Source organism: Pteropus medius, unplaced genomic scaffold (assembly GCF_902729225.1).
Source record: "Pteropus medius unplaced genomic scaffold, Ma_sr-lr_union100, whole genome shotgun sequence".
Taxonomy (NCBI): Eukaryota; Metazoa; Chordata; class Mammalia; order Chiroptera; family Pteropodidae; genus Pteropus; species Pteropus medius.
The window spans coordinates 1-8366 of record NW_024355107.1 but is presented as its reverse complement, the minus strand read 5'-3'; the positions used below and the strand labels follow the sequence as shown (position 1 = coordinate 8366).

At 60.7% G+C, this 8366-nt stretch overlaps 1 protein-coding gene and 3 non-coding genes across 4 annotated transcripts; all 4 read right to left on the bottom strand.

The window, feature by feature from the left end:
• Positions 1-1109: 1109 nt before the first annotated feature.
• Positions 1110-1228, bottom strand: LOC120598306 (5S ribosomal RNA). Its single transcript, XR_005651549.1, has one exon. It is a non-coding gene; the product is annotated as a 5S ribosomal RNA (ribosomal RNA).
• Positions 1229-2821: 1593 nt separating this feature from the next.
• Positions 2822-2940, bottom strand: LOC120598304 (5S ribosomal RNA). The gene has a single exon (XR_005651548.1). It is a non-coding gene; the product is annotated as a 5S ribosomal RNA (ribosomal RNA).
• A 1116-nt stretch (positions 2941-4056) lies between these two features.
• Positions 4057-4175, bottom strand: LOC120598307 (5S ribosomal RNA). Its single transcript, XR_005651550.1, has one exon. It is a non-coding gene; the product is annotated as a 5S ribosomal RNA (ribosomal RNA).
• An 840-nt stretch (positions 4176-5015) lies between these two features.
• LOC120598303 (zinc finger protein with KRAB and SCAN domains 4-like) lies at positions 5016-8361 on the bottom strand (the record flags this gene model as incomplete). The annotated part of the gene is made up of 2 exons (XM_039857067.1): positions 5016-7429; positions 8262-8361. Coding segments are annotated over 2 exons (963 nt in total), but the record flags the coding sequence as incomplete, so codon positions are not given.
• Between the last annotated feature and the right edge of the window lie 5 nt (positions 8362-8366).

The window sequence follows — 8366 nt, the reverse complement described above, 5'->3', positions numbered from 1 at the left end:
CAGCCGAGAAGTGTCCCCTGCCTTAAGGGCTCTGCCCACCATTCCAATGAGAGTCCAGACCCTTGCTACTTAGCTCTCTCTGAAATCGCTCCCGTCCTTTCCATATGTCTTCCCAGCCCGGGCCACGGCCCCCGGCCCCTCCTCTGTCCCTCCCGCCTCGGCCGGGTCCCCTCCCCGTATCCCCGCTCACTGGCCCCTCCTTCCTCTGTCCCCGCCTCTGTCCGCCCCGCCCCTGCCCCTGTCCCCACAAGGCCAAGGCCGCCCCGACTTGACTGGCAACCGGACTCCGCTACACCGGCCAGAGCCGCAGCGGGGTCCGGAGCGGCAGCCATCGCCGCGGCCGGCCTGATCGAGCGCTCGCCTCTGCTGCTCGCGTCCCGCTCGGGGGGCGTCACCCCCACTGTGCCGCGGCGCTGCACGGAGCGGGCCTCAGAGGTGATGCGGCGCAGACCCCTCGCCGGGCAGAGGCTCCCGCGCTCAGAGCCCTCGAGCGACGCGCGCAGGACTTCGGGGTCCTGGAGAGCGCGCCCGCCTCGCACCTTCATCCCGGGCCGAGGCTGGTTCCCCGCCATGCCGAAGGTCTGGGTCGGGCTCTCGCATGGCGGGACGACCTAGCCCCGTCCCCCACTCCACCCCCCGAACGCGAGCCTCACCGCTCTTGGCCTCTCGGCAGGAGTCCGACCCGGGCGCGGCCCGCCATCCTCTCGGCCACCTGGGCACCGAGGCGGGTGCGGCTTTGCCACGTCCCGGCCCGGCCCTGAACCACACCCACCCCTCGCCTTCGCTCCGCGCTGTGGCCGAGCCCGACCGGCCCCGAACCACGCGGAGACACGGGCCACACCACCAGACAACGCTTCGCTCCGAGACCTCAACATCCGCCCAGCGCCCTCCGCCCTTGGGGCTCGGCCCCTCGGAGCCCAGGAAGGGAAGGGCCCGGAGTGGAGAGAGGAAACAGCCCAGGGCTGGCGGCAGGAGAGCAGGTGGAGGCGGGCGGTGGCGAGGGGCGCACGGCCATTCGTGCGACCCCCGAGACAGCGAGCGAGCGAGCAGGGTCCAGGGGCGTGCAGGGGCATCCCGGCTGGAGGGCGGCAAAAGGAGGGGCGGCAAAAAGCCTACAGCACCCGGTATTCCCAGGCGGTCTCCCATCCAAGTACTGACCAGGCCCGACCCTGCTTAGCTTCCGAGATCAGACGAGATCGGGCGCGTTCAGGGTGGTGTGGCCGTAGACAGGAGAAGCTGTCGCCCGCCGCCCCAAGAGCTCGAGCCTGGTCTCCCGGGCGCCGGCGACGCCCGCGCCTGCAGCGCCCCTCCTGGGTAGTTTGCTGGGGATCCGACGACTAAACAGCGGGCAGCCAGCGCCAGCCGCGCTAAGCCACCGCGGGCCTGGCCGCTTACCGGCGGCGCCGGAGATCCGGTGGGCGCTCTCGCACCCCGGGCCTCCACAGTCTTGGCCGCTCGGCAAGACCCCGGCCCGGGCGTGGCCCGCCATCCTCTCGGCCACTGCGGCACCGAGGCAGGTGCGTCTTGCCACGTCGCGGCCCGGCCCTGACCCAGACGCTCCCCTCCCCTGCGCTCCCCGCCGAGCCGCGCCCGACCCGCCCAAAACCACACGGAGCCCCCGGTCACACCCTGAGGCATCGCTTCGGACGGACGCAGCCCTCGCCCTCCACCGGGACCAGGGACCCGCCCAGTCCGCTGCCCCTCGCCTTCACCTCGACTCTCTCCATCAAGAGAGACAGACAGAGAGGCACAGAGAAACCAGAGACCGAGCGAGCGACCGGGAGGGAAGGATAAAGGAGGACACAGGTGGCCAGGGCGGGAGGCCCAGTGAGAGCCACGAAGGAGGGGACAAGGACAGGTCGCCGGGGAAGGGGAGGGCCGCGCGAGCTGGCTGCGCTCAGATATAGAGACACAGTGAGGAGGAAAGGGACAGAGACGGAGAGAGAGACGAGAGAGGCGAGGCCGTGCCCGCCACACAGAGAGCGCGACGGGACCCGCAGACGAGCGCACAGAGCCGGACCCCGACTGTGACCCCGGGACCCTGCGGCCGCCCTGAAGAGGCCGCTTCCTCAGCAGAGGGCGGTCGTGCCGGGGCTGGGCTCGGGCGGGGAGGCGGTTCGTGCCCCGTGCCCGGGGCCCCGGGACAGGCCAGGGGCTCAGGGAGGCTCATTGTGCTCAGAGTCCAGCCGGGGGTCCCGCCGCGGAAAGGAAAGACGCAGGGGCTCCATGGAGTGTGTGTTCATATGTGTGCGTGTGCGCGCGTGCACGTGTGTGCGTGTGCGTGTGTGTGGCCGTTCGCTGCGGCCTGTCGCGAGCGAGAGGGGCTCTCGTGCGTCTCGGTCTCTCTGACGCGGCTGGTCGGTCCCGCTTCCCGTCCTGGCTGTGCGGGGCGCGGCCTCGCGCCTGCTCCGAGGGCACCGGGCTGTCCCGTGAGAAGGGCGGGGAGAAGGTGCCCGCCGAGACTTGAGGCCTCGGGCGGGGCGGGGCTGGGCGGGGCGCGGCGGGGCAGGTAGGGGTGGCCGGTCCCGCGCCCCGGCGATGCGAGCGCACTCCCAGCGTGTGTCAGAGACCGCGGTCTTTGGGGCTCGGCCTCGCGGAGCCCAGGAAGGGAAGGGCCCGGAGTGGAGAGAGAAAACAGCCCAGGGCTGGTGCAGGAGACCCGGTGAGGCCCGGCGAGGATGCGGGGCTCGCGGCCGTTGAAGACGCCCTTGGGCTCAGGCGGCTGCCCGGGACCCATGAGACAGCGAGCGAGCGAGCGAGCAGGGCCCGGGGGCGTCCAGGGTCACCCTGGCTGGAGGGCGGCAAAAGGAGGGGCGGCAAAAGCCTACAGCACCCGGTATTCCCAGGCGGTCTCCCATCCAAGTACTGACCAGGCCCGACCCTGCTTAGCTTCCGAGATCAGACGAGATCGGGCGCGTTCAGGGTGGTATGGCCGTAGACGGGAGAGGTTGTCGCCTGCCGCCCCAAGAGCTCGAGCCTGGCCTCCCGGGAGCCGGAGACGCCCGCGCCTGCAGCGCACCTCCTTGGGTGGTCTGGGGTATTCGGCCGGCCGCGCTAGGACACTGCGGGCCTTGGCCGGTTCGCGGCAGTGCGGGAGGTCTGGGTGGGCGCTCTCGCGTCCCGGCACTGCCCAGGACCTGGGCCGCCCGCCCGCCCAGTCTCGGACCCTCGGCCGGACCCTGGCCCGGCCCGGGCGTGGCCCGCCATGCACTCGGCCACCTGCGCGCCTAGGCCACTGCGGCCCCTATACATCCGGGCTCCGGCCGTGACCCAGACGCACTCCTCCTCTGCCCTCCCCGACTGTGATCCCGAGACCCTGCGGCCGCTCTGAAGAGGCCACTTCCACGGCAGAGGACGGTCGTGCCGGGGCTGGGCTCGGGCAGGGAGGAGGTTCGTGCCCCGTACCCCAGGACAGGCCTGGGGCTCAAGGAGGTTCATTGTGCTCATAGTCCTGCGGGGGGTCCCGACGCAGAAAGGAGAGACGCACGGGCTCACTGGAGTGTGTGCGTGTGTGTGCGTGTGTGAGGTCCTTCGCTGCGGCCTGTCGCGAGCGAGAGGGGCTCTCGCCGTGCAGTCGCGCGCACGCGCGCTCTCGTGCGTCTCAGCCTCTCTGACGCGGCTGGTCCGTCGCGCTTCCAGTCTCGGCTGTGCGGGGAGGCCTCGCACCTGGTCTGAGGACACCTGGCTGTCCCGTGAGAAGGGCGGGGAGAAGCCTGCGGGCCGAGACTTGAGGCCTCGCGCGGAGCGGAGCGGCCCGCGGCGGGGCGCGTGGGGGTTTCCGTTCCCGCATCCCGGGGATGCCAGCGCACTGCCGGCGTGTGTCTAGGGGCTCGGCCTCGCGGAGCCCAGGACGGGAAGGGCCCGGAGCGGAGAGCGAAAACAGCCCAGGGCTGGCTGTACGGGAGCAGACGAGGCCGGCAACGGCGCGGGGCGGCGCGGGCAGCGCTTGGGCTTGGGCGGCTATCACGGACCGCCGAGACATCGAGCGAGTGGGCAGGGCCCGGGGGTGTCTAGCGGCACCCTGGCTGGAGGGCGGCAAAAGGAGGGGGCGGCAAAAGCCTACAGGACCCGGTATTCCCAGGCGGTCTCCCATCCAAGTACTGACCAGGCCCGACCCTGCTTAGCTTCCGAGATCAGACGAGATCGGGCGCGTTCAGGGTAGTATGGCCGTAGACGGGAGAGGTTGTCGCCTGCCGCCCCAAGAGCTCGAGCCTGGCCTCCCGGGCGCCGAAGACGCCCGCGCCTGCAGCGCACCTCCTGTGGGGTATGGGGGATTCCGCCGGCCACTCGGCGGCCAGCCAGTGTCGGCGGCGCTACGGCACCTCGCCGCGGGCCTTGGCCGGTTCGCGGCAGGTCTCTGTGGGCGCCTTCGCGTCCGGGATTGCCCAGAACTCCGGCCGCCTGCCTGCCCAGTCTTGGCCGCTCGGCAGGACCCCGGCCCGTGCGTAGCCTCCCATGGTCTCTGCCACGGGGGCACCAGCCGCGTTAAGGAACCGGGTGTCTTGGCGGATTCCCAGGCGTGCCTTGGGTGGGCGCTCTCGCATCCCGGGACTGGCCAGCGAAAAAATAACTTTTCATGATGACATACCTCATTAGTTATTTCCAGGATACACACTGGATGGCAATAAATAATAACTTTATGATAACATACGTACATACATGTGTTACTCAAGTGATGCCCAGGATGACAGCACAGAATAACTTTTTTTGAGAATATACATTTGGATGCTATTCCCAAAGTTTCCAGCATATGGCAGCAGAAAATGCCTTTTTCTTAATTGTACTCTAATGTTATTCCCAAGATGCACACTACATTGTGGCAGAAAATGAATTTTCATGATGCGCAGTACTCAGATGTTTTTTCTAAAAGTCCAGCCAGATGACGGCAGAAAATAAATTTTTCTGACATACACCAGTATTTTCAAAATGCCCATGAGATGGCAGCAGAGAATAACTTTTCATGAAATGCAATCCTGCGTTATTCCCAATATTCACACAAAATGAAGACAAATTCATAACATGCCTTTCAGTAATATTTTTATATACACACGAGACAGCAGCAGAAATAAGTTTTCATGACAGGCACTGTGGTGTTACTCCCAAAATGCAGGCCAGATCGCAGCAGAGACTGTTCATGATGACTTGCACTTGCGTGTCATTCCTGAAGTGCTCACCAGATGGCAGCAGAGAGTAGTTTTTTTATTCCTTCCACTCTGGTTATTCCAAAATGTACAGTAGATTAGAGCAGAAAATATATTATCATGATGGCATACACTGGGGTGTTATTCCAAAAATGCCCACGGGATGGCAGTAAACAATTTTTATGATGACATACACTAGTTTGTAATTTTTGAAATGGCATGAGATGGCTGGCAGCAGCAGATAATTTTTCATGACATGAACTTCCCTGATTTCCCCAAGATACGCATGAAATGGCTACAGACAGTAACTTTTCACAACCCTTATTTTCAAAATGCACACGAGATAGCAGGTGAAGTTATTCTTTATGACATGTGCTGTGATCTTCGCAAAATGGCCACCACATGGCAGCATAATATAAATTTTTATGACATGTCCTGATAAATAACTGACATATTATTTTCAAAATGCCATGAGCAGAAAATAACTGCTCATAACATGCACTCCTTTGCTTTCCCAAGATGCGCTGAAATGGCAGCAGGCTAGACTATTTATAAGAAAATGCTCTCGAGCGTTATTTTCAAAATGCACACAGGATAGTCACAGAGAACACATTTTGACACCCACTGTGGTTATTCCCAAAATGCCCACCAGATGGCAGCAGAATCATTTATTACATATACTCTGCTCCCATAACGAAGCACACAAGATGAGGGCAGAAAAGTTTTCATGACCTACACTTGAGTGTTCTCCAAATACCCACAGGATGGCAGCAGAAAATAAATTTTTATCATGACAGACTCGGGTGTTATTTTTGAAATGCCCATGAAATGGCATGTAACCTCGTGAGCTGCACTCTTGTGTTTTCCCCAAGATGCACATGAAATGGCAGCAGAGAAAACCTTCATAACAACACATCCTTGAGTGCTGATTTAAGAATGCACAGGAGAGAGCTACAGAAAAAAACTTTTAATGACATGCACTCTGGTGTTATTCCCAAAATGCCCACCAGATGGCAGCAAAGGATAAATTTTATTACACTGGTGTTGCAAGATGCACGTGAGCTGAGGTCAGGAAATAAATTGTCATAATGGCATAAACTTGGGTGTTATTCCCCAAATGCTCACCAGATGGCAGCGGAAAATAAATTTTTATGATATAATACACACGCATGTTATTTAAAAAAACAAAAAAAGAGCTGGCAGCAGAAATAACTTTTCATGACCTGCACTATGATGTTATTACCAAATTGCCCAGCAGATGGCAGCAGAAAATGACTATTTATGATGACAAACATTTGGGTGCTTTCTCACATGCTTGGTGATGTGTGGTGGTTAGGACATCCCTGGTGCACTACTCAGGAAGGCCTCCCGGGCGGTGTCAGCTCAGTGAGGAATGAACTACAACGCTGGCATGTAAGACCTGCGTCACCGGGACAGAATTTTTTTCCCACCGTGGCTTCTCTGATGCTGAACAAGGTATGAAGTTCGGGCGAAGCCTTTTCCACACGCGTCACACTGATAGGGTTTCTCGCCTGTGTGGATTTTCTGATGTTCGATAAGGCTCCTGCTCCTAGTGAAACTCCTCTCACACTCATCACATGTGTAAGACACGAGGGCCTCAACACTCCCCTCGGACCTCTCCACCCTCCCCTGATCCTCCCAAGTCCCTCCACGTTCCGGATCCTGAACATCCTTATCACCGTGGACCCTCCGATGTCTCAGGAGATGCGAATTCCGCCTAAAGGCCTTGCCGCATGTGTTGCACTGATATGGCTTCTCCCCCGTGTGGATTCTGTGATGTTCGAGGAGGCTGCAGCTCTGGCTGAAGGCCTTCCCGCAGTCCTCACACTCGTAGGGCTTCTCCCCAGTGTGAGTTCTCTGGTGCTTGATAAGGTCTGAGCTGTGACCGAAGGCCTTGCCACATTCGTCACACTCATAGGGTTTCTCACCAGTGTGGACTCTCTGATGAATGATGAGGGCAGAGCTCCCGATGAAGGACTTGCCGCACTCCTCACATTCGTAGGGTTTCTCGCCCGTGTGGATTCTCCTGTGCTTAGTCAGGCCTGAGCTCTGAGCAAAACTCTTTCCACATTCGTGGCAAACGTGCCGCCTCTTCCCGGTGGTGATTTTCTGCTTCCTTTGTAAGCTGCCCTCCCGCTCTCCAGCTTCTGCACAGGTGCGTAGCTGGGTGATGGCTTCGCCCAGGTGGCACGGTGTCTGCCCGGGCTCCTGTTCTGGGTGCTCCTCACCTAGAGGCAAGTCCCTGATCTTAGTCTGCATTTCGCCACCTGAAATGACAAATGGCCAGCGCCGGTCAATTACGCCCTGCCACGGAGGAGAGTGGTCTGAGGTGTCCCGGGAGGCAAGATTTACAGAGGGTGATGAGGATTTAGGCACGAGAGTAAGGACACGAAAAGGAGGGAGAATAGGAGTGCCGCAGGGGGAAGGGCACCAACGAGAATGGACAGAGGAGTGAGGTGGGTGCCTGAGACGCGTGCAGAGGCGCCAAGATCTGAAGACGGTGAGCAGGGCCATGCACCTAGGACGCGTAACAGAAGGCTGTGCCGAGGCGGCAATGAGCAAGGCAGGGACTTCAGGCGCTTCCGTAAGAGAGAGCAGGGGCTTTGAGGTCAGCCGCTGACAGTGAACAGCACAGTCACCTCTGCTCTTACCCAGACAGAGCTGAGTCGGACCCCCCCCACTCCCAAACCCGTGCCACCCGATGAGCTATGTGACCAAGACAAGCCGGGCAGTCGGTGGACCTCTGCGCCTTAGTCACAAGTGGCCTGTGATTCCTCAGAAGTCACTTCTAGGTCACACACACACTCTGTGTTCCCAGGGCCCATCCCCTGAAGACACCCCATGGCTCTCCCCCTCTGTCGGGACTCACATCAGGAGGGCACCACCATTTACTGAGTGTCCACCATGAGCTAGGCCTGTTCTGTTCTAGGGGTTTACCTGCTTCCTCCCAGTTAACCTGATGAGACCACAGGCAGGGCAGAGAAACGAGCGAGGGAAGTGGGTGGGGAGCGAGTCAGGACCAGGGCTCTGAATCCCAACAATGGCTTCTAAGAGCCCACCAGGTACTCATGCACAGAGGAAGCCAAAAAGCGGTCTCACCCGGGGAGCTCAGTGGGCCACCGTCTTCCTGCCTTTCATCGCTGTGCAGGTTCACCGGAGATGAGTCCAGCTCTGTCCATCCAGAGGAGAGGGTCAGAGCCACGT